Raw genomic sequence first — 27,137 nt, 5'->3', positions numbered from 1 at the left:
AACAAAACAGGCTGCACAGCAGAAGACAGATCAAAAAGATGATCCCAGGGGCTTCAGTCCAAACTAACCCAATCACACTTTCAAAATGAGCAGGCATATATATATTTGATTTGTCTGAGAATATCTTATTACTCTTAAATAATGTTTCTGCCATAACATTTCAGATTGATGATTGTGTTTCCTCATAATTTTAGAGATACTATTCAAGACTTTTAACCTTTATTTTTGCATTTAAGAACACTTTTTTATCATTCCTACAATCTGGTATTTACTTCTTGCCTTCAAGCTTTTTTTTTTTTTTTTTTAGTGTTCTATGCTTTTCCTATTAGGAGTGGATTCTATTTTATTTACTATCCTTGGGATCCATTATGTTTTATAAATCCAAGAACTCATGCTTTTCATTAATGCTAGAAAAGTGTGTGTCTTTTTCTTTTTTGCTCCAATTCTCTGAACAGTCATATTTAAAAAAACAAAACAAAAACTTCTATGGGTGAGTTAATGAGCAAAGAAGACAACAACTACGTCTCTAGGAAATCCCTATTAACGTGTAAGTCACCCAAAGGATAACACGTCAGCTCATGCCTTTATGTATTGATTCATTTGTTCAGCAGACATTTATTATGCATCTGCCGAGTGATAGTAACAACGTGAGAAAATGCAAAGAAGTAAGAATTCTAACAACCACCCTCATTATTAAACACTCTCAGTACAGTGTCAGGGCTGGTTTCATGGGTGTACAATCGGTGCAGGGGCACAGGGGGCCTGAGCCCCATGTTGCCTTCAATTTTCTGCTATCACTACCTTGAAATTCTTGATAATTTTGGAACAAGGGGCTCTGCATTTTCATTTTGCACTGGGCTCTGCACTAGCCAGGCTTGGAATATCAAAGCTCCAGATGGCTAACCCCAGTGGGAAACACTACCCCACTTTGTTCATCTCCCCTTCCACCAACAGTATCATTAATACACATGAGTGAATCTTGGTTGATAACAGGGGGATTTCAATGCATCATCCTGGTGATAAAATTTATCAGCTATTTCCTCCTACGGGTAATTCTCCTTGTTTGAGCCTCTCTTCTCTGCTTGGCGCTATCTCTTCTATCCCTCCCCCCAAAATGTTGCTATTTTACAGTAACTGCAACACAGGGTAACAAAGCTGTCACAGGAGTATATGGAAAGGGTACTCATACTCAAGTATCAGGAAATGCTTCCTGGGTAAGTTGAGGGGTTGACAGCCCAATGTTAAGGTAGAGTCAGATACAAGAAGTCCCTCTACACTGGGTGAAAAGCTGTAAGTGGCTTAGAGAAGACTGGATCATAGCCATATTCCTTCATTGGAGGAAACAAGTACTTATCTCTGGGGCCTCGAGGAGGAGACTGCATGTGAGCTAAGCCACAAAGAATGCAGAGGTGGAAGAACATAGAAGCAAGACATCAGAGACAAAGGGAGCAATGTGAGAAAATGCAAGACGGTAAGAACACCAATGTCCATCTCCATGATTCAACACTGAGCACAAGGGTTGGCTTCAAGGGTGTGTGACCTGTGGAGTCACCCAAGGCCCCACACTTAGGAGGGTTCCATGCTTGGCTTAATGCTCTGCTGTCACTGTCTTGAAATTCTTGATAATCATTTCTGAAATAGGGGCCCCCAATTTTTATTTTGCACTGGACTCTGCAAATTATGAAGCTGGTCCTACTTAGTAGCACGGTGTAAAATGGCTTACTTACATGCACTATCCATTTAATCTATAAAAAGGAATTATTATAATGATGCTTTGCAAATCTGTAACATAGCATTATTACTGTGATTTTATTGAGAAAACTGAGGCACGGGTGGTAATGTACTTTCCAAGCTATACACCACAAAGAAGTGATGAAGCCAGGATTTGAACCTGAGTCTTTCTGTCAAGTTGATGTGTTTAAAAACGGTGGTAGGCTGACTTTCCAAGTAAAGACAGGAGCAGGTGGCTCAGTTGGCTGGAGTGTAGGGGACATGAGGAGGATTGGAAGGTGACAGAGTAAGAAGGTTGAAATAAATTGGATCACTGCAGTCCCTGAATGATTATATACTCTTTTATTTGGGACAAAGGGAAACATGAAGTGACATGATCAGGGTTATAGTAGAAAGTTTATTATTGTAATAGTGTATACGGTTATTTGTAGGGGGACAAACAAAAAGGCATGAAGAAGACATTTGAGGTTCACATAGTCCTTCAAACATGGGGTAACAGGACTAATAATAATGGCAGCTAATGTTTAACGAGAATTTACTCTGTGTCAAATGCCGTACCTGAATTACACTATGCAATCCTTATCAAATCCCTTTAAGGTAGGTACTTTTTATTATCCCCATATTATTGATAAAACAGAGGAGGCAAAGGGGAGTTTAAATAACTTGGCCGTGGTTACACAGCCAGTGAGCTGCAAAGGTGTCATTTGGTTAACTTCCATGTCCAGTGATTTAAACTCCAACAAATATCCTAGCCAGATATCTTTTTAAATAAAAAAAAAAATTCTGAAATACATATGAAAATTTTTTAATATAATATTAAACAGCACTGTTTTAAGAAAAGAATTAGGAAGGTAGAATTTTAGCAGCTTTGAGTATCAATTATAAAGCAATAACATTTAAGATCTTTTGTTCCTGGCACAAAAACAAAAACCCAGATCAATAGAACAGACTGGAAAATCCATAAATAGAATAAAGCATTTTTAAAAATGTAACACATGATAAACAAGCTTCCCAGAATAAAAAGCGTTAGGAAGAATTACTTGGTAAATCAAATTGGAATAACTGGATAATAATTTGGGGAACCGATCAGGTAAGATATATACTTTTATACTATACACAAAAATAACCTCCATATGGATTAAGGAGTTAAATACAAAAAAAGTGAATGACAGAAAAACAGCAGGAGGTGGAATAGAATATTTATCAGATTTATGAAAGACCAGTAACTTCAGCTCTGAAGCAGTGGAATAAATCATGAAGGAAAAGACTGACAGATTTGAATACATAAAAAATTTAAAACTTCTGTACAATGAAAAAACAGCAAGGCTAAAATAAAAAGGACATTATACTGAGGGCAATATTTGCATTCCGTCTGACAAAGAGGGCTTTAAAACTCAGACTATATATAACCTCATTCAAATTTATAAGGCAAACATCAGATCTCAAAATATAAATATGTAAGATATGGAAAAAAACAATGAATACATAAGCGGAGCAAAATCAGTACAGAAAAAAAAGAAGAAAATTGTTCAGCCCACCAATAATTAAGACAACAAAAATAAAGCATTTTTTCACCTTTGTAAGATTTTTCACCTTTCTAACTAATATTTGCCCCAAACTGGCAACACCCAATATTGCCACAGTTGGATCAAAACCTGTATCCTCATTCCTTACTGGTGGCACTGTAAATGGATACAACCTTCTTAAAAATCAGTACCACGACACATAGCCAGAGTCAGTCTCTAAACCACATTGATTTTCATAATCTGCAATCACACACTGAGCAATTTATCTTCTAGATATCCTAAAAGCAAAGGGGGGGTACGATATAGTCATCTCTTGTTGTTTATAATGGGAGAAATCTGGAAACATGAGTGCCTGAAATTAAGGGAATGGTTTTATAAGCCATGACACAGACTGATATATAGGGGAAGACATTTGAAGCTTTTCTTTTCAGAAGTTAAGTCCAAAGGGATGAAGACAGAGACAGGTAGCTTGAAGTGAAGCAATATTAAGAAAGAAAAAAAAATCACAAAATATTTCCTTTACGGTTATCAGAGCCTGGGTGTGTTTAGCACTTGAGGGGAGCAATATATTAAGGGAGAAAAAATGAAAATGTGTGTGTAAGAGAGAGAGAGAGAAGAAAGAAAAGCGGAGAGGGTAGGGGGGAAGGGAAGGAGAGGGAAGAGAGCGGTCAGCTTGCAGACATGATGAAGTCCCAGGCAGGACACTCAAAGGTAAACACGGAAGAGACTGCTGTGGAAATGAGGAAATGCCTCCCCCCTCTGGAGTAAAGATGAAGAAAGAGAAACAGAAACACGCCGGGAGTGAAGATGAGGGTCGATTCGATCTTTTGAGTATTTCTTACTCAGAGGTGAGCCTTTCTTTGTTTGGCAGAATCCGGGTGCCCTGACACCAGGAATCCTATAACATTTTATAAGTGTATCTAGTGTGTCACATCCCAGGTAGGAAAGGAAAAATGAGCAAAAGTGCCACCAGGGGGCAGATTTGGTACTGGCAAAGGGACTTTAAAGATATGAGGAAAAAAAAACAAAAAGAAAAAAACCCTCAAAGTATTTTCCTTCAATACAAAGTCCATTCTTTGTTTTGCAGCAATAAATACTGCATCGAGTCCAGAGCAATTTCCTTAATGCTTGTGTTATGGATATGAATTTTGCTCCATAAACTCAGGTGTGTAAGAAAGGATAAGTACTTTGTATGCTTTAAATACAATTAAATCTAGCCTTAAGCCACTGTTCCTACTAGACCAGGTTAAAATCTCAGTGATTGTTATAGCTCCCACAGCCCCAGAGGGTCCCACGGAGGTGCTGCGAGTCTTAGCCCGTGCTAATAGTGAGGTCCAATATATGAAATGCTCGTGATCCCTTGCTATGCTGCGACTGTGCTGTGTCCTTCCCTGGTAACAGTGGGCAGATTCCAACATCTGGAACACACACACACACACACACACACACACACACACACACCCCTTCTTAGGGCACTCAAAGAAGGGAAGCTGGGAATCATCCCTATCTGTGGAACTCGCCTCCTGCACCCCTCTTTCAGCTCTCTCTCCCCTGTGCCTCCTGTGCCTGCCTCTCTGCTTTCAAAATCTTCACCTTCCTCAATGGGTCTCATCATTGGCCAGAGGAGGTTTTCCGAAGATGTAGGAAGACAGATGTCCTCAAGAAACATGCTCAAGACAGACCCGGAGCCCAGAGGCCCTGTCTTGTTCTCGGGATGAGGAAAGGAGAAAACCTAACGACAGAATACACTCATATATCCTAACTGTGTAGCCACATTTGCCACAAGATTGTAGTTCTTAAAATCCCATTTACAAGTCTGGCAGAATGTGACAGTGAGTTTCCTTTTTCTGGTAGATGACCGAGGCATCCCTCCAAGTTGATGATGGGCCAGGGAATGACCATCAGGTTAGCTGCCATGGAGGAACAAAGACAGAGAAGGGACACACCCTCACCTCAAAGAGCTTCCAGTGACACATGCACAGAAACAGGTAATGGTGGCCTGGTGAATTTAGGTAAGCATGGCAAACTAAAAGCCTGAAGGCCAGATCCCACTGACAAATGTACGCTCGAATCAGTCCATCTAGCATCTCTTAGAAAATAAGACCTGAGCACCCAGATCTGCATTCCCACATGGCCGCCATCATCAGGAGCTAAGCAGAGGCTACTCCCTTTAGCTCGGCCGCTGCTCTCCAGTTTACCACTGTCCTCCATTGTGTGGTGCCCAGTCTACTTCCCTCATTCATGCTCCTTGTCTAGCTTCTATAGCTATTTGGGTTTGCAACCCCTGACCGAGTAAACAAAATAATAGTCAGGACACAGTGGTTAAGTGTTCCATAAAAATTAATTGAACTTCTGCCTTTCCTCAATGCGCACCCTGGCATATCTGGAAATTCAAAATTATTTCAGAAGGACCTTAAGATGTGAGCAAAGACTAAAGAAACTGGCATATTTAAGTGCGATCCACTCAGTTCATTTGCAAATGTTATAGACAAGGCCAGCTGTACTCCTGGCATCGAGCTCAGTATACTGATGCTTGTGTGCTGAACAATAAACACAAAGAGATATTTGTGAAATAGATATGATGAAACGCAGTTCTGTTCTTTGGCCTCATTTTCCATCACTGCTATCCAGAGTTCCCCATGGATCAGCCAGTCACCAGTGGACAAGTGTACACTGGTGTAATTGAGCTGCAAGAAGCTCACACATGGACAATCCAATTCAGAACTAGTGTTGCCCTGACTTTGGGCCTATGAGCTCAGCCTCAGCCTACAGAGACACCCAGCTTCGTTTTGCTCAATGTTAATTTTCAACACATAGGCCAAGCGCAGAATGCTTTCACAGCAAATTAGAAAAGTCCAACAGAAACAAGAGGAGGGAGTCTGTTAAACTTAGGAGAGAAAAATAAAGGAAAGAAAAAGTTATTTTTTAGCAAGGACATCTGTAGTCGTATGGTTTTCCTGGTGAGTTCAAGTTTCCACCCATGAAAATCCCTCTCTATGCTCCTGAAAATAATTTTTAAAACCCAAAAACCTATATAAGTCAATCAACTAATTAATAACAGCAATTTAAACATTCTATTCTATGCATTGAAAGGTATTGTTTCATAAAACCCATGTTTTTCCATTGTGCGTGTATATCCAACAAGAATGTTGTTGGAATCTTTGGCTGGTTGAAACTTTATACATTCAATGGAGTAAAGCTCTTTGGAAAGACTATGACTAAACAGTTAGGGAAGAGAGATGAGCGCAAAATCATAAAATGTTCAGAATATCCCCTGTCCTTCAGCAGAGGGACACCCCAGCTTCCCGGTTGATTTCTGAAGAAGGCCATACCAATATGGGATGGATGTAGGTGGCTCCTTGATCCTTATTCACTGAATGACACAAGAAGAAACTGATTACAACTAGTAGTATGTACCTGACAAATTGTAGATAATAATAACACTGCCTGAGGGAATACATAAAATAACAGCATTTTATCGCAGGTCTTTAATAGTTTGGGGAAAGAGAACACGGTAGCTACAAGACATAGAAAATTCACTAGCTATGCATTTTTGAAATCTACATCCCAACCACTATCAGAGGAGAACCTCTCAAGTCACATTCAGACATATTTTATTTAGAAAGCACTTCTATATTTGATTTTCCTTAAACACAAATTTTAAAGAAAGTGCAGCTTTAAAATGAGTGATATGTGCTAGGAAATAGGATTTTTGGAGAATATATTATCAATTTTATATCATGGGGTTAAAAAAGAAGCTCATCTTTGAAAATTAAACAAAACAAAACACACTGTTGCACCTTTAAAAAAATGGGTGTTTTTAGTTCATAATCCAAAAGTGAATGATTGGATATACCAACGGCACAGATGGTGATGGAAAGAAAATTAGAATCAGAATCCTTAAGAATATACAGAAGCTCTCCAAATGTGTATGAGTTCTTATGCACATTTGTGAACACACACATACATGACTGGAGCACAGCAACTGGCATTGAAGCCCCACCTACAATCCCAGGAAATGGTCTGTTTGGATGTCTCCCTTGTGAGGCTCCCGTGAAAGCACATCACCCTGCCCAGTTTATGCAGTCTCATCTTCAAGTGCTGTTAATCAGAAACCTGCCAAGGAGAATACTAAATTCTCCCTAAAGATATCTTGAGTACCATATCAAGTTATATGTCAAATAAGCAATAAAACAACAAGTCCATCAACTAGGTTCTAAAAGATTTATCCCTCTTCTTCTATTGAGGAGAATGGAGCCTGTTATAAATGACTAACATTAATCACAAATCTGCAGGTCAGCAAATAAAAAAAATTTTTTTTTTGAAATGACCATGACTAAGTACAGAAAGACAACTTGTTAATTACTTTTAAGAATGTAAATTGGCAAAATGTAGAGTGATTTATGAAATGTCAACAAAAGAGGAAATCTCCTTCAGAACACTGAGTAATGACGAGACAAAAGAAACTGATGAAATTTTCAATTACATTCCCTGGGTCTTACGCTTTCCAGTTTATCTCTGCAGTCTATCCCCAAGTTCCTCACACTCCATATATGATCACTGGGGTGAGACGTTAGAAGAAAAACACATAAACTAATTGTAGGCGGTTCTTTAGAGAGCAAATTATAACTCTACCACAATGCTGGAAGCATCAGGGAGCCCTGGGAAGCCTGTTTGACGATCTCACTATAGACCACGAGTGGCAATGTCTCTGATCTTAAAATCAGTGCAGATAGTGTGGAAATTTGAGTAAGGAAAGACGAAGAGAAAAATGGGAGGGAAGACAAATTATATACTCTGTCTGGAAACAAGTCATGAGAGAAAATAGTTTGCAAGCTAATTGATTGAATAGTTATAATCATGATCTCCAAACAAAACTATCCCTTGTAGTATAGGAAGAAAATATTAAAACATCTCCTAATAGCGAAACAATTTTAAATTCATTCTTAGCAATACTTATATTGTGTCTTTTTAAATATACATACTATATTTATAAAGTAATGCATATAGATAATTTCAAAACAATAAGCATATATTGGGGTAAGTGCTCAATTATTTTTTCGATTTTTTTTTTTTTTTTTTAACTGTTAGGAGTGCGTGGTCAAATCCTGGATAGCCTTTGTCTCGAAAAGCACTCAAAGAAACCTATGGCTTCTATAGGTCAATAACTCTATATTTTGGTTTATTATTGTTGTTGTTGCTATTTTCACAAAGCAATATCCATTAATTGTAAAATGAAATTAGAGAAAACTATAAAGGAAAGGATGAATCACCTATAACTCTACTATATTTTGGTACCAATTGTTTGTTGCTTATCTAACCATGCATACATTTTATATGTATATAAGTACATGTAAACATATACTTTTTCAAAATTATCAAACTATAGTGACTGTTTTATAACTCATTTTTAATTAATAGTAATAAATTGTGAATATGTTTTTTTGGAACAGAATTTTAATTACCTATACATTAGAAATTTGCATTGAATTACATACTAAAATTTAACCATTTCTCGTAGTTGAATATTTAGGTTCTTTTAAATTTTTTGCTATTTTAAATAATGGCTATGAACTTCTAAGTGGCTTTTCTGCCACCACAATTCTATAACTATTTCAAAGGATACATTTCTGTAAGTGGAATCGCTGGAAGAAAGTATGTGCCAAATTAAGATATTTAATATGTTTTATAACATTGGTCTTCATACAATTTGTACAAATTATTGTGCCCATCAGCAGTTATGAGTCCCATGATATTCTCTAGGTATTAACAGTAAAACCACAGTAATTTGCTGATTTGATTAGTGAAAGCTATCCATTACCGAGTTACTAACCAGTTTCCTAACTAGTTGGAAAACTGGTGAAACTCCTCTGGCTCAGTTTACTCATGCAGGAGTCTCAATCCTGGACGCCACAACAGACTGAGTTGGAAATACCTGAGGATCAGACATGGGGGCCTTTGGATGCCAAGAAGATGGGACTAGATTTTATCCTGTAGATCAGTCATTCCCCAGGGAATGGAACTATCCTCCTAGGGAGTATATTTTGGAACTGTGAGTGGATATTTTTGTTTTCACAATGTCTGGGGGTTGCTATTGGTATTTAGTGGGTGGGGACCCGAGATGCTAGCTGCCATGCAATGTACAGAGCAGTGTTGAGCGATGAAGAATTCTGTTCATGCTTTGCACAATTTTCAAATGTCCTACTGGAAATGCATGAGGGGAGAAGCCCGAATACAATTATCCAAGCCTACAACATAACTCTATTTTACAATGCAATAGTCTGTGCCAGTTTTTAATAAATATTGTTTTCTGCTACCATGTAAACCAAGGGGACAATGTCCTACAAATTCAGAGTTTTACCAAGGGTCGTGCACCATTTTTAAAAATTACATTATTAATACCACACTATTCCTGTTAGTTGTATCACCACAATCACCTACTCAGAACAGTCTGCATTTGTATGTGGTTTATATTCACTGTGATTCTAAGAGTATGTGTGAGGATCTTATCACTTCCTTATGTCTTCTAATATTGTCATGCCCAAGCATTTATGTAATGAAATACATTTCATTATTATAAACTGATTTATTTCTTCTTATTATTACATGTAAGACCTTCTATTGCCTTTCACAAAATTACATGTAGGTAGGTCATTGTTTCTATTGGTTTCATTTTAAGAAAAGAAACATTAAGAATATTTATTGTAAACAATGGTCATTGGGTCTCTACAGTTGAAAACTGCTGCTGCAGAGAACAGGAAGCTCTTCAGAAGCTTCCAGCAGGACAGTGACGTGATAAAGCAGAGCAGGAGGTATGAGTGTGCAGAAAGTAAGAAAAGCAATGGGAAAAGGAGATGGTAGGAGGCAGAGACCAGAAAAGAGGCAAATACAAGCTGGGTAGGGAAATAATGAAGACCTAGAATACTGCTTCCCTGAAAGAATCAGAAAGAAGAGCCTTTTATGGAGGACATCTTAAAAAGAGAAGTCGTTGGAACCCAGTGATTGAATATAGTGTCACAGAGTGACTGTCACAGTGTTATTAGAATGCAGAGTGACTGTGTTCTCAAAAATAGTCTCACACATGTGCATTCACATTTGTAAGCTCATACACACACACACACACACACACACACACACACACACACACACCTGTACACATACACACACTTACATACTCTGAAACTCCGGATTCATTACCAAATAATCCCTCTCCCCTTTTGCTATCAAAGGGAAGACTTATCACACCACTGATTCTGAAATCTGACAGCTCAACCTGACAGTAGGCTGAATTGAAGGGGCAAAGCCTTATTTGGTTTATTTATGTGTTTGTGATTCTTCATCCAAGATAAACCCGGAAATAAATTTCGAGTGTGCTCAAGCACTCTCCAGGTTGTAAATCATATATTGCATTCTCATACTATAGTCAGCACAAAACCACATAGATCAACAATAGATATATACATATACCTCCCTTTCTTGCCAAATTCATGCACACACACCCACACAAAGAGAGAGAATAAAAGGAAACTAAGAATATGATAACCAATGATAATTTGTCTGCAGTGTACATGTTTACTAACCAGAAGCAACCATAACAATAAAAATAGAATAATATTAGGTTGGACAAAGGAACCATGGCTGCAAATGGCAGAAAAGCATTTCCAAAATGAAGGGCTAGAGAATCATGGATATTAACCATAGGAGAACAAATGCTGGCAAACACTGGGGATATAAGAGAATGTCTTGATTTACATTCAATTTTCAGTTAAGAATAAAAATGCATTATATACTGAATTATCTGCTGTTAGCTTCTATACACATTCTCAATTTTGAATTTTCTGATAATAGATAATGTAAATAATTTCTTTTTTTTAATTATAGATTTTGGGCACAATGTGATATATAAATATTTCTTTAAATAATGGAATTGTGAGTCGAATGTATCTCCGAACATAATGGAACTATTTAGTTATCCTGACCTGTGTCTGTGTAACAGCACTGAGTCAGTAAAACACAAGTATTGCATTCTTGGTTGCTTTTCTTAACAATTGAAACATGAGAAAAATGGCCACCATTTCCTTCTCAACTATAAGCAATTATTCTCCCACTATACAAAAAAATGTCAGTCGTATTCCATCAAAGTGGAAAATGTCCCTAGAAACCTCACCATTAAATTCTCACATTGTCCACTTCTTGTTTCTTTTTTATGGGTTACTTACCACCTGAAATGTATTCTTCAGCGCTTTCCTATTTGCAGTGTGTGACAACAATGCAAGACAAATCCCAAGAACTATGCTAACTGCCGAAAATGGGTAATGAAGGGCGTCTGTAGTCAAAGGCACAGGTAGCAGCATCCACTTCTCCCCATCCCTGCTGCCTGATCTCAGGTCTGACAAGACCGGGAATATTCATACAGTTAGTGAGTATTATGCTACAATGCAGGAAGTTTAAATAGCCATATATAAACAGAAAATCACCTAAGGCTAAAAGGAGATGCTACAGGTGAGGTTATAGGTGGCTGCAGCTTAAAGGCCATGGTCTTTCCTCTTCAGCTTAATTAGGCACAGACCCCAAGCTCCTCGTCATGGAAGACTATGACCCCATGACCCACCCTCTGCCGGCTGCGCTCATCTCACCTCCCACCACTGCCCCTTTGTAACCCTTGTGGGCTTCAAGTCACAGCCGCCTCTCTTAAGACTCTGGGTCATCCTGTGGTATTTCTTCCTGGCATCCACTTCTTTACAATTGTGCCCTGACTGGAATCTACTTGCTGCTCAAGACTCTGCTCTACTAATGTCACACAGCGAGGTAGCTATCCTTTCTCTCCGCTTTCACTGCAAACAGGGTTTATCTCCATCTAGGCACCTATTAGCTACCTTGTGATTGTCTTTTTACTCATTGGTCCTCCTGAATATGAGCTTTGTAATGGCAGGAACTGAGTCTTTTTGATGTTTGTGTCCCTGGTGCACAGTACAGTGAGCATTCATTAAATGTTTGTCACTCGCCTAACTGGGAAGTTTTTCTTTTTCTTCTAAAGGGCAAGTCCAAAGGCTCTGCCTATAGAAGCTGTTAAAACTACCATTGATTTTCCCACGGAGGGTAGGGAGGGGTTTGTAAGTCAAAGCTTCTTCTAGCCAGAGTCATGGAGCTAGTGTGTTTGACAGGGAAGATCACCTAACATGATGGTACCAACTGTAGTGAGCTCTCACTCTAGGTGTCATGGCCACAGAATCCTCAGGGGACTCCCACTGGTCCACTTCAATATACACTATGTCCAAGCAGCAGTGGCGTGAGATCAAGTAGTGTTGGCCCATGAGACTTCATAGCACCTGGAAATCTGGGTTACAGGCAGGATTTAACTGGCAGGGCCATGCTAAGAGAGGAACAGGTGAGACACATGGCGTCCCTACAGCCTGGGGCTTCCCCTCACTCTGGACTGTCAGCCCACACCAGCTCTGTGTGGAGACACTTTTGTGCACATTTTGTTCAATGATCAGTTGAAATCCACTGCTGGCATCACTTTTCTTTTTTATCACATAAGCCCCGTGGGCATACGATGTAAGGCCTTTCTTTGTTGGTAGAAAGAACAGAAGGTCTCGCACTCACAAAAGATACCAGATTTAGACTTTTCATATTATCTCCAAGTGAGGTGACACAAACAGTCATAGACATGCACTAGCATAGTTGAAAGAAGAAGCAGTTCATTGAGCAACTTCAATCTGTGTCCAATTACCGGATCACACCTTCAGACGTGCACTACAAATTAGAACCTTTGATGAATTTTATATCTTGCCAATAGCATAATTAGCTTGAATTTGTATGTGTCATATGTTAACTTGTTAAATGTAAACAATGTTCGCAACGGTTCGGCATGTCATTAGTGTTTAATAGACTCGGAACCACCTTTTTAATTCTTCAAGTTCCTGCAAGTACAGAATCTATAATAGGATCAGTAAACAACGGCAATGACTCTTTTTCATCAAAATGAAAAATACAATTTACTTATCACTTACCAAATTAAGTTTTTCCCAGAACTCAGGTCCTTCTTTCATCTCTCTGAGGCTTGGTGGAACGTACCAAAAGCAAATATTGGCATATTCAGGCTGAGGATTAAGAAAATTTGAAAATTGTTTTGTTAACCTAAGGTTAATCTTAGAATGCAATTAAGCTCTTAGCTAGTGTCTTTGAGTTATCATGTGTGTATTATGTCGATAAAAAATCAAAATCTTATAGACGTCCATTCTGCTTTACTTCTGATAACAGCCTACTGGGAATTTTTCTGCTCTGTCGGGTGCACCCTCTAGGTAAGGCATGAGCACATGATTAAGAATAAACATAATAAAGTTTGAAGCTGACTCAACTCAGTTCTGACTGTAGGCACCCGATACACATATGCCCAGAAATGCCCTGGTTCCTCCCTCTGCAACCCAAATCGTTAAGTTCTTATACCCCATATCCTTCCAATAAAGCCCTCTCTACTTAAGGTAGCCAACATGGTCTTCTATTACCTGCTACACCTGACAAATGCAAAATCCCTGATTACTTGTGAGTTGATAACATCTGACATACTTGGGTTTCACTTAACCAGCCCTGTCATGACCTTCGCCAATACAGCTTTGGGGAAAAAGAAAAAGAAAAAACACCAACAACAAAACAACCCTGCATCTGGACTCCCAGCTCTCAAATGTCAGTATCAGTCTCAATATCAGTAAGGATGTGGATCAGGAAGGGGTCTTGCTAAAAATGCACATTGTCAGCCTCTGTGTTTAGAATGCCCAGTCTGATTAAGTCCACCATACAAAAGTCTGGAGAACTGGCATTTTAAGAAGCATCCCAGATGAATCTGAGGTGGATAGTACAAGGTCTATGTTTGAGAAACTCTGATCTAAAGTGGTCATAGCCCAGTTACCTTCTCCAGTCATCTGTTTTTTTTTTCTATCAGACATAATTTGGTTAAATATGTGACAACATTCCAGAGCAGGCTTTAGTCCAGCCATTGTCATACAGACAAGATCTTTTCTACCACACCCTTCATCCTCACTGGACAAAAACATAAGGCATGCCTAAGGCAATCACAAGACTTGTACTCGAGGACCAGGTGATTTGGGACATTATGTTGAGGGTTCCCAAATTATATACACAGAATTGCATTCAGAAGAGGTTCTGAGTCATGCCCACCAACTCAGCACCTTCTTCATTTTATTCTTGGCACTGACAGTGTTTGAAACGATTTCCACTTCTCCTCGATAAACACAATTTATAGTTAATAACCAATGTTATAATAGTTCTCAATAACCATCAGAGTTATGTGCCAAGGTCTAGAAATTTTCAAAGTATTTCAGAAAGAGGAAACAGATACCATCTCATATCTTAAAACCAAGACTTGTACTATATAGAGTTCTGATTTTAGTGGATTTTAAATCACAAGTGAATGCCCAGAAATGCTCCCAGCTCAGCAAGATAAGTTCTTGATCTGTTCATCCTTTCACCTTTGAAATTTGTAACATTCTTATTGGATTTGACAAAAAAAAAAAAAAAAAGAGCTACAAATTTTCAAAATATAAAACAGTTCAGTGTAGTTCAAAGTATAAAGTAGCACTATGTAATTCAACTCAAATTTCACAAATATTGATCAGAGACTACAACAGCCTTTACAAATCTACACAATTTATACATGGATTCCTGATTTATAATTGATTTGGCTTCTTTAGAGTATACTGGCCTTCCAAATTCTTTAATCATTTAATGTGAATAAAATATTTTCAAATAAAGTAAATGTGGTTCATTAGAAAGTAGAAGAAAAATATAGTTATTGCCGGTCACCAGATTCTAGGAATTCATGTCTTTATATCAACAAAGATATTTTTCTGGATACCATTTATTTCCATTATCAATTTATTGCCTCTCAGCTCCAAAGCCACCCCTTCTCTCTGTGCTGCAATAATGGAGGTGGCCTCTATAAATATTTATCCTTACCATGTGGTCCTATCTTAGACTTTATCAGCAGAGGGTTCTGAGGGACTCTGAGATGGAAGAGGTAACTCTTCCTGGTTCTGGTGTGCTCATCTCATGGGGTCTCCTACAGAGTGTGTGATTCTTTTCAGCAGTATTGGTGACAGCAGCAAATGGCTCCCTGACAGTTTCCCTCAATTCCACCTCCTTGGGTGGCTTCACAGCAGACTGGCAGCAGGTGGGAACCCGTGAATGACTTTTCCTGGCATACTCCCTTCAGGTGGTTTCATAGGAAAGTGCTTCCGTTGAAGCACCTTGCCTTGGATGGCTTCCTGGCCCCACTGTGGGTAGCTTGAGTAAGTTGCAAAGTATGGCACTGCCCTGAAAACAGCTTCCTCCAGCACTTCCAAGGTGGATTCCTAGAGAATCCTATTGGTGTGATAAGTCAGTGAATCTTCTCTACCATCTGGTGAACCGTTCTGTGCCCTCTCCAACCAACTTTGGATCTCAGCCCTGGGAGGGCATGGCCTCTGGCTTGGGTGCTCCATCTCATTTCTAGAAGTGGTAGTTGCTCTCTATATCTACCATTCCTGTATTTTTTTACAGCTCTCCTTCATTCCTATGAGGCAATCTACCTTAACTCCAATCTCATTAATAACTTTTTAAAAATATGCAACAATTCACAAATTTGTGTCATCCTTGCGCAGGGGCCAAGCTAATCTTCTCTGTATTGTTCCAATTTTACTATATGTGCTGCCTAAGCGAGCACAATAATTCTTTATATTGTACTTTCCCCCTTCAAATTACTGAGCAGTTTTTGTCTTTTTATTGGACCATGACTAACACATCATTAAATTAGTTATTCTTTTTCATTTGCATGGCAACATTATGAATCACTTTGCAACAGTTTCATCTGCTGCCAGATCTGCTCTATATTTTATGTTAGGACCTAGACCTTTCAAATCATCTTTTATATTTGCTTCCTTTAGTAAGTTTCTGTTTAGATATTTCAGAAGTGACATATCTGTGATTTCTTTTAGAATGGTATGGCTTCAGTGCTATATTTGAAAACTTATGAAGGAAGCCCTTTTGACACTCATTTCATTCTTAGGAACGTATTTAGTTTATGTTCTCCAGCACCATATAATTGAGAAGGCATAAAAGGGAATCCAAGTGTCTAGACCAAACAGATGATAGTGAAGGGTACAAAAAAACCTATAGTAGTAAAAGCATTGTCATAATCTTTAAAAGTTCATGGAGAGGGAGAGAAGTGCCACTAAATAAAACATGGATATATTCTATTCTGATTTTCAAAGAGGAAAAAAAAATAGATATAGTTCAAGAAATAAAGCAGGTGTTTTGGGGTAAATTCCAGCAAGGATTTTTGAGCAAATGATGTGAGACCCCTTGAGGGTAAAAGTCAGTGGTCACCCTCATGTAGGAGCCTGCATTCTCTAAAACTGAGTCATAGCAAAAGAAATTCAACTCCTTTGTTTACAATGTCATTAAATCACAATAATAGTAATGACACACAAACTGGCACTATACAGTTTTATATGTATAAATGCAGAATCTAGCATACAGATGGAAACAATCATGTAAATGGAGAATGGAGAAAGGGGGGATGGTGGATTTTAATTGACTTCAAACTCCTAAGTTTTAAAAATCTCATTCGACTACTGAAAAATTTCAGAGGCAGCACTGAGTAGCACGAAAAGCCTGAGTTTTGTAGTTACACAGACGTGGTTTAAATCCCAGTGTCACCAGGTCTCTGTTTAGGTAAGTGTCAAGCCCTCTATGCTACAGCTTCCTATTCTAGAAAATGGAGATAATATTGCTGCCCCCACAGAGTCATTTTTATGCATAAAGAGATCATTGATTTGCAATATTTAGTGTAATATCTGGCATACAGCAGGCATTCTATTAGTGTAGTGAATATTATTTGGGGCTATTTTGATAGAGACAACCTTTCCAAGCAAAATAAACAGCCACACTAAAATCTGTGACACACATTTCTGTGTTAATTTCTGCATACCATATTTGAAGGGGAACGTTAAAAAAAATAGAGCATGTCCAAAAATAGGGCAAGCAAAACATTCAGTTTAATACACATATTTTAATATGTTCCAGACATTGGAAGAGACATTGGGATGAGAAAAATGACATACACTTACATATGCATACCTCCAGGAATTCAGAAACTAGAAATGGCACTGATACAGGCAGTTCAACTGCAATGGACTGAGCATTACAAAAGAAGAAATTTCCCACAATCCAAGAAATATTCCTGGCAAAAGGAATGATGTACAGGTAGAAGCCAGTGTATTTAGGAGGAAGGAGAATACTTGGAATGAATGGGTGACAAGGTGAACTGAAGAGAGGTGATGCTGGAAATGAAGACAGGGGTCACTTCATGAAGGGCTCCCTTATAAACCATGTTTGGGGGTTCGGGCTTCATCCTAGAGGCTATGTGGAGTCACTGGAGGGTTTAAATCTAGAGAACAGACTTCATTTTAGAAAGGCCACCATGTGGAGATGGGCTGGAGAGGTCTAAGAGTGGAGAGTGGAAGAAGATGAGTTAGAAGAGAGACAGGAGCCTGAACTAAGGTCATGGCTTCAGGAGTGGAGAAGGTACACAAGATACAGGTAGCTGATGGGAAATGGAGACAGTAAAGAAAACGTTAAGATTTTAGTTTGGATGGATCATATTTCTAATGACTACGTGAAGAATATAGCATTTTGGTAAGAAAAATAGCTACACTTCAGATTTGGAAATGCTGAATTTGAGGTGCCTGTAGGGGTCTGATTGAAAATTTTAGGACACATTTATACACAAAGGACTACAGTTTAGGAAACAAGTGAAAAATGGAGACATTATTGAGGCTATTGATAATCAACTCTAGATAAAAATATTTCAGGGAGAGTCTATGAAGACATGAAGGGCCAAATACAAAAGAGTGGAGAAGAACATGTAAGGGGGTACCCAGATGAAGAGAGCTTCGCACAGAGAATGAGAAGAAAAAGTCACATGGAAAGGAGTAAAACTGGGAGAGAAAGTCAAAGAAACCAACACAGGAGAGCACTTCAAGGTGGAGGGAGTGGATAATGGCATAAAATGCTGCAGAAGGACAGACGAAGAATCAAGGTTGTGCATTGGATTTAGCAATTAGAAGGTTGTTGTGATCTAATAAAATATATAGAAAGATAGCTATAAATTGCAATGTGCTTGATACATATTAATAGTCGGTTCAATAAGTATTAGAATATGAATAATTAGAGTTCTCTGGAAGTGGAATAAACTGAATTCTCTGATACAGGAAGTGTTCGGGCAGAGGTCGACCTCCGGTTACAGATATTGTCAAGAGAGGTTTCATGCATTGAGCAGAAAGTTAACTAAATATCCTTGAAAAGCTTTTGTAACTCAGAAAGTCTATGAAACCTAACTGACTCTAATGTAGAACTCAGGAAAAGAAAAGCAAAAAGTTGAATAATTAGGATTCTCCCAAAAGATCAAAATAAAATATATGAATCATAGTATAAAAATGAACATACCTCTAGGAAAACATCTATTAGATCTGAGCTCCATCCAAAACAGGAAAATAGAGATATGATTTTCATGGGCCTATGAATAATTCATTTGAACTGATAACTTTCAATCATCTTCAAGAAGATATGCATTATTTTTTGTTCTTTTCAGGAAAGGATATTCACGGACTGACACTCTGCTTTGTTGCGTTCCTTTACTGTTTGCAATGTTCTACTTAACGCTCTCACTGCTATCTGTTAAACAGTGATAATACATACAGGAGCCCTGCCTTATTCATGGTCCACTTTCTGCAGTTTCAGTAACCCATGGTCAACTGCATTCTGATTCCAGCAATGAACAATTCGTAAGTTTTCAATTGCAAACCATTCTGAGTAGAGTGAAGAAATCTCATACCATCGCGCTCAGTCCTGCCCAGGATGTGAATCATCCCTTTGTCCAGTGTCTCCATGTTGAATACATCGCCCATCCATTAGCCACTTAGTGGCGGTTTCAGTTATCACACTATGGTCATAGGACTGCAGTGTTTATGTTCAAGTCACCCTTATTTTACTTAATAATGGTCCCCAAATGAAAGAGGAATGATGCTGGCAATTGGGATATACTAAAGAGAAGCTGTAAAGTGCTTCCTTTAAGTGAACAGGTGAAAGTTCTTGACTTAATAAGGAAAGAAAATCAATTGTATTCTGAGGCGACTAAGCCCTACAGTAAGAACGAATCTTCTGTCCATAAAATTATGAAAAAACAGAAATGTATGCTAGTTGTGCTGAGAGAGACCACGTTCATATAACTTTTAGTACAGCATATTGTTATAATTGTTCTATTTTATTATTAGTTATTGTTGTTAATCTCTTACTGTGCCTAATTTATAAATTAAAATTTATTACAGGTATGTATGTATAGGAAGAAACATAGTATATATAGGGTTCGGTACTATCCGCAGTTCAGGCATCCACTGGGGGTCTTGGAACATATGTCCTGTGGATAAGAAAGTACTACTGTATATATAATTATAGACTTTGGTTTTTCCTGAACTGAAAGAATTGCAGTTTCACAAACCTGAGCTTCAAACAAATCTTTGTATCTCTTGAGCATGCATTAGGGATATATTTAATCAATTGAAAGAAAGCATTTGTTATAACAAAAAGAGGCTAATCAACCTGACACTTATATGTGAAATTCAAGGTCTAAATTTACTCTATTTCTCCAAAGGGAATACAGAGAACAGTGGGGGAAAAAAAATCCTTATATGTAGGAATTCTGGAAAGCCACCTTTGCTGCTTTTGAGCCGTGTGGTTCCCACAGATGAAATATCCGTGCAGAAGACCACCTAATGATTAAAACCTACCTGAACTTCCATTACAAGGATGTGAATGTTTGCAGTCCCCTAAAAATGACGGTAAGAGGTTCCTGCCTCAATTTTTAAGGCTTTAGGAAGAATATATAAATAACGTTTAAATCAACTGATCTTTTTTCTTACCACCTTTTCTCTTAGCTCTATCAAAAAACTGTCATTCTCAGGTGTCCAGCACTTTCCATAAGCACTTTAGCTCCCATAGCCAGAGAAATAATGAAGGCAATTCAAACTTACAAAAATAAAGGGGTGACGCAACCTCAAGAAAATAAAGATGGCAACTCAGACTCAAGAAAATGAAAAAGGTGACTCAAAGTCAAAGTCAAGCCAGTTACAGAAATGTTGTTTCACCTCTACATGTTTACAGATGCATCTCTAAAAAATACAGACATTTTCTTACATAATCATAATGCCGTATCATCCCTAAGAAAATTATTAATAATTCCTTCAGATTATACAGTAACCAGTTCATATTAGAAATTCTCCAACTGTTTTAAAATTAATTTTTTACAACTGGCTTGTTCAAATTAGGATCCCAACAGCTTCATGTGTTGCATTTTGTTGTTATGCCTCTTTTGTCTCTTTGAACCTAAAGTAACGATTACCATCTTCTCCTTTATTTTTCTTCATGTCGCTAACCTGTTGAATAAATCAGATCAGCTGTCCTGTAAAATGTCACACATTCAAAATCTGTCTTCTTGCTTCTTTGAAATGTTACCAGAAAGTCATTTAAATATGGATTCTTTTGCTTTCTTTACAAGTTCCTTTACATCCCTATTTGTCATGAACTTGGGACTCCTTTGTAACTAGTAGTGGAAGCCAAAGTCGGAATTCGCTGGAGCAGGGTTTCCCAAACTTGTCTGAGGATCTGGACTACTACAACAGTCTCCCAGTTTCTCATTTATTCTTTCCTTGTCCTCCCTTTATCACCATCCCCACCCCATTCCTCTCTTCCCATGACATCCCGCATAATCTTTTAAATTGGAAATCAGTCTCCTGTCTGCTTAAAATTTTTCTAATGATTACAACTGGAATACAAGCCAACTGCTATTACTGATCTGGTCTCTGCCCACCTCTTCAACTTCTTAACTATTGCAACCTACCTACCTTCCTTTGGTTCCTCAAACACATAGAATTCTTTTCAGCTTTAATCCTTTTTTTTTTTTTTTTTTTTTTTTTTTTTAAGATTTTATTGGGGAAGGGGAACAGGACTTTATTGGGGAACAGTGTGTTACTTCCAGGACTTTTTCCAAGTCAAGTTGTTGTCCTTTCAATCTTAGTTGTGGAGGGCGCAGCTCAGCTTCAAGTTGTTGTCCTTTCAATCTTAGTTGTGGAGGGCGCAGCTCAGCTCCAGGTCCAGTTGCAGGGGGCACAGCCCACCATCCCTTGCAGGAGTCGAGGAATGGAACCGGCAACCTTGTGGTTGAGAGCCCACTGGCCCATGTGGAAATCTAACCAGCAGCCTTCGGAGTTAGGCACACAGAGCTCCAACTGCCTGAGCCACCGGGCCGGCCCTCAGCTTTAATCTTTTGCCGTTGTTTATAGATTCTACCTAGAAGCTCCTCCCGTAGCCATCTGCATGACACACTGTTCACCATTATTCATGTCTCAGCTCAAAGATAAACTACTTGGACTACTCAGACCAAACAAGCCATCCCCCATCCACATCCTGTTTTAGCATTTCACCCTAGTTACTTCCATGATAGGGCTGACGAGGTCTGTCACTTTCTAATCATTAATATGTATACTAATTAATATGTATGTCTCTCATGAACTTGTTTGTTTTCTTAAGACTTTTCACTACCTGGTGTTTCCTATGAATTAATTTGCTTATTTATTGCTTGTCATTTTTCATTTGAATGTAAGCGCCATGAGAGCAGGGAACTTCCCTGTCTTGTATTTCCAGTGCCTAGAACTGTGCCTGGCACACAGCAACTGCTCAATAGAACTTGCTAAATAGATGAATATCAAAAAAACAGCCAGATTGCTTACATACAGGACAGGCTCTTAGGCTGCAATCTCGAGATGCTTTTTACATTAGGTTAAACATTGCTATTGAGTATATGCTATAAGAAGATCTAAGAGAAACTCATAGTTTGTTTTTCTTTAAAGTCAGAATTAATAACCGTCTTCCTATTTTCTAACCATATATTTGAGGAAATAAAATATTCTTTATCTATGTAACCACCTATTTCTTATGTATACCAAACAATCCAACAACAAAATGATTTTTTTTCCCATTGCTCCAAAGCTAATATGCTCTCATTATTTTATAAAAAGAGACAGCTATATGCATTATTGTACATTCACTTAATTGATTTTTCACATGCAGGCACCACTATAGCACAGTTGAATATTTGCAGTACAATCATTATGCAATTTATATCTCAAGATAGAGGTCATAATTTATTCAGTATTATCCTTGGTAATTATTATTGAGCACTTTAATTTTCAATACTTAAAGGCAAGTGTGTTCTCTGAATCCAACAAAGGAAAAATACTCACTAATAGAGTAAATTAACATAATGGACTCTATGAATTAAGCTAATGACTTGTTTCTAAGTCTGCAACACAAAAACCAATGAAATATAATAGATTAGAAAATCACCGCCTTCACCACTACTGACTGACAAAATCACAAGCACAATTCCGCAATTACTTACTTCCATCAGTAACTTGAATCCTTCTCTTTTCTTGATTTCTTCTACCAGGTACCTAAGAAAAAGAAAAAGCCACAATAGTATTTATAAGCTGCAATCTAAAAATTCCAAGAACATGACTGACATACAACAAAACTGTTATTTCTGTTACAGAGACATGGCTTAGAAATACAAGGCTTAGAAATAAGTAAGGGTACAAATATAGGCAATAGGTATGGATTTACTCACAGACAGATACTCCCGAACCTTCTGTAATTCCCTGGGGCCCAAATAAATATATATATATATATATTTTTTAATTAAAATGTATTGGGGTGACAATAGTCAACAAAACTACATAGGGCTCAAGTGTACAATTCTAATAATATATCATCCATATGTTGCATTGTGTGTTCACCACCCAGAGTCAGTTCTCCTTCCATCACCATATGTTTCTTTTGATGAGATGATATCTATCTCACACGTTAGCATCAAACTTTAACCCCATTATAAAAGCCACACAAAGTAGATTGGATATACATCTCTGACCATGTGGGCTTTACCTTCTTATTCTTGATGGGGCTTGAGTTTAGGTACTTCCATTACCTAGCTGGCTTGGAGGGAAAATTTTTAATGAGTAGCCCTGCTTGTAAGTTCATCCAAGATCAAGGAGGCTCAGTGTCATTGTTTCAAAGGCCAGGACAGAGGGAAGGAGAACTTATTATTGGTATCATGTTAAAGTAAATAGGTTGTAGCCATTGATAGAATGCCTGTGAAGTCATCTTGAATCGCAGGGAAAACAGAACGATCACGCCATAAGCAAAGGGCACAGATACATAAGATAAGCAATATGATCAAGAAAAGACTAAAATTACATTGAGAATGTAGAATAAATTAACACTGGCACCTTTCCCCCAGGCTTGATTATTGTCTATATAAAAAGAGAAGCTCTCTGAAATGGTTGACGTTGAAAACTAACGATTTGACCATGAATGAGCCTTGAAAAGTTCATAACATTTGACCTAATATTTCATATTTTGGGGTCAAATGTAAGGAAGTGATTGTGCTACTGACAAAAATATACTTGCTAGGGTATTTACTTTGATTTTCTAAGTAATAGCAAAAAAAAAAAAAAATAGAGGAAGGAAGGAAGGAAAAGAAGGAAGTGAACATCACTTCCAGCAATGAGGACTGGCTTTAAAAACTATGGTCCAGTCATACAGAATTATGGTCTAACCATATAGAATATGATCATGTCACTAAATTATGTATGTTTAATTAATATTTAAGGACAACAAAAAAGGCTCTTCTTGGGCCTCAATTCCCTTATCTGTAAAACTGAAATAACATAATCTGCTTTTCCAATATCAAAAGGTCGTTGTAAAAAAATTATGAGGTATAGAATCTGTGAAAATGGGGGAAGGGGTTATCATTATGTTCATTTGCTAAAGGCCATTCTAGAATGTGAATATGGACTATACCCGTTCATGGAACTCAGTTCTTTTTTCCCAAACATATTTATATAGTTTTTTCACAAAAGCCTAAATATTGATGTTGAGCATATATATCATCTTTGAATTATACAAAATCTTATAAAAATTCTATCATTATAACTAGATAATATAGAGCTTTTGTTTTGAGCAATAATACTGTGACGAGAAACACATACAAACACACGCAAAGTATTTTAGTCTACATACTCCTTTTCCTGACTATTTTTTCAGGAGCTGTTATGTAGCTGTAAAATTTTGAAACGTTAGCACACTGACTAACTTTTGGAAAAAGAAATTCCAGTGGTTAATAAATATCAGAAAAGATGCTCAAGATCTCTGGTAATCAAGGAAGCGTAAATTAAAACAATACTAAACCATGTTGCTCATGTGATACGGTAAACAAATTTGAAAGGAGACAACACCTAGAACTAGTAAAAATGTGACAGAAAGCTGCTACAAACCTTTTAAAATTAATGATAATCATATCTCCTGAGGCAGCAAATCACTTTTGAGATGCTGACCTACCAGGAAAAATATCATCACTAGTAAAGACATATGTGTGTGTGTGTATGTGTGTGTGTGCGTGTGTGTGTACATGCGAGTATGTATATATACACATATATATGCATATATGTGTATATATGTACACAAACGCATACATATATATGTATAGACACGTTATTGTACCTAAGTCGATGTGTGCATGTGTGTGTGTATAGAAAATAGCTAGAAACAAGATTATTATCCAGAAATTGGCAAATGATAAAATAAAATACATTATAACAACACAATGTTATGTGATGCAGCTATTGGATTATATCTACCAGATTAAAACACAGGGATGCCTATGATATATTAATAAAAGGTAAAAAGCAAAGTAAAGTATGTACTGAGCAATATGGATGATAGGATTCTACCTTTTAAGAAATTATATTAAAAAAATGAAGGCAAAAGTAATCCCTAGCCACAATTTTATGTGATCACGGCGTAAAGTACAGAAGAATACATAACAAATTGTTAATGCCCACCTAAGGAAGGAAAAGACAAGATGCAAAGGTGAGGTAGAGATTATTCACTCTTTTTTAATATTTCTTTGCAAAGTTTCATAGATGCGGATACCTGTGCAATTTTTGAACAGGATTTTAATAAAAGATAAAATGTAAAGCACAAAACAAAATAAATAGACATATACAATCTCTATCTACACACAAAAATCTTGTGGACCATCTTTTTCTCACCTTCTCAAGCAGAAATGTCTAGGCAAGCTGTTAACTCAAAAGCCACTTCCATGATTTCATCCTGAAGAGGCCAAACTAATCCTGGACACCCTAAGGCTATGGGTCTCTAGAAAATAAAGCTTTGCATCTCCAGAAATCCTGGGAATGACTCCAGAAGGTTCTAGTTATGTAGCTAATCAACTTTGTCACTAGGCCTCCCTGAGCTGGCCTCAGTCTCCTCATGCACGTAATGAAGATGTGAAACTAGACTGGTCAAATCCTTTCCGAACAGGTTATGACTGTATGAAACTTACGCACACGACCTATCCTCTCAATTTAAAATATTTCTGTCTAACTGGCTACAGCTGCTCCTGGGAGAATGGCATCCTAAACCAGCTGAATCATTTCAGTTTAAACTCTGCTTTTGCTAACCATGCAGACCTGGGCTTTGTTTCAGGGGCAATGTCCTCACTGCAATCACTCTGAGAGCCTGTAAAGCCCAGGGTATCACTCCAACAGAGTCGAGGCTACTAGAGGTGATTTGGGTGAAGACTGACTATTATAACAACAATAAAGGCTTCTGCCAGAGTTCCCAAACCATGCTCCATGATATACAGCCTCAGTAGTTTTCCCACATAAAAGGGTTACCTTGCCAAATAAATTTGAGCCATGCTGGGCATATCAGTTAGATTGCTGTTGTCTAGAGTGAGAAGTATACTCAGCTTAATGAATAAGAACGTTCGTTTATTGAGCTGGTTAGATGGTTTAATACTGTCATCAAAAACTAGGCATTGTCCATCTTTTCAGCCTCCCATATGCTCAGTGTTAGTGAATTCTCTCATGTCAACATGTCTCCCACAGCCCCACACATCACATCCTTACATAACAGCGTCTCAACAAGAAAGAGAGGAAGCTGGAGCAGAAGCATTTTCTCTTCATTTCTCTCTATTTAGGTAAGAATATTTTCCCAGGAAGCTTTCACAGGATTCTTCCTATATCGTATTGACTAAAGTTGAGTCATATATCCACTCCTTAACTAATTGTTGGCACTGGGGATTAGGTTGGACCAATGTCCCCAGCTAGAATATCGCTACCTAAACAAAATCAAGGTTCTGTTGGCAAGGAAATAGGGAGAATGGCTGTTGGGGGAACAATTAACAGTGTCTGCATACTGGTTAAGGCAAAGTTAAAAATGTTTTTCTATCACAAGCCCCTCAGAGCCTTTAATGTGCTAATGAACGTTGAATCTCCAAGAGAGGAATACTATAGTATAGTTATCATTTCCCAAGCATATTTGACTATGAAAACATTTTTTGGAAGAACATTTATTACAATTTTCTGGAAGTCTATTATCCTATAGAGCGTAATTTCAGAAATGCTAATTTAGAAGGGCCCCTTCTATAGGGTACCTTACCCTCTTCTTAAATAAATGCTTAAATGAAATGAGCTTGGGGAGGAAACAAAATAAAGTTTGAATCACTTCTGCCTACATTCATAGGGATGATTTATTCTTTACAACTTTTCTTTTTCAATATATGGAAACAGCCTAAAGATAAAATACATTAAAAAACAAAACAAAACAAAAAAAACTATTCTTATCTGATGCCAGACAGAAAAAGATGTACATCGAGTTTTGGGACATAATATAAGAACCAAAAACCACTTGTACCAAAAGGCATAC

General features: G+C 37.7%; 1 protein-coding gene and 1 non-coding gene across 2 annotated transcripts in view; both read right to left on the bottom strand.

Moving 5' to 3' along the window:
• Window positions 1-27,137, bottom strand: part of GADL1 (glutamate decarboxylase like 1) — a 157,763-nt gene that overhangs the window by 40,946 nt on the left and 89,680 nt on the right. Inside the window, exons 13-14 of the mRNA XM_019745229.2 lie at window positions 22,771-22,822; window positions 13,271-13,360 (exon numbers count right to left, since the gene is read on the bottom strand). Coding sequence (XP_019600788.2) covers window positions 13,271-13,360; window positions 22,771-22,822 — 142 coding nt within the window. The remainder of the gene's footprint in view (window positions 1-13,270; window positions 13,361-22,770; window positions 22,823-27,137) is intronic.
• LOC141567399 (U6 spliceosomal RNA) lies at window positions 15,874-15,978 on the bottom strand. Its single transcript, XR_012489983.1, has one exon. It is a non-coding gene; the product is annotated as a U6 spliceosomal RNA (small nuclear RNA).

This window comes from Rhinolophus sinicus, linkage group LG10, assembly GCF_036562045.2.
Source record: "Rhinolophus sinicus isolate RSC01 linkage group LG10, ASM3656204v1, whole genome shotgun sequence".
Lineage (NCBI taxonomy): Eukaryota > Metazoa > Chordata > Mammalia > Chiroptera > Rhinolophidae > Rhinolophus > Rhinolophus sinicus.
Note: the sequence above shows the minus strand (reverse complement) of the source record. Positions and strands in the feature narration are given on the sequence as shown.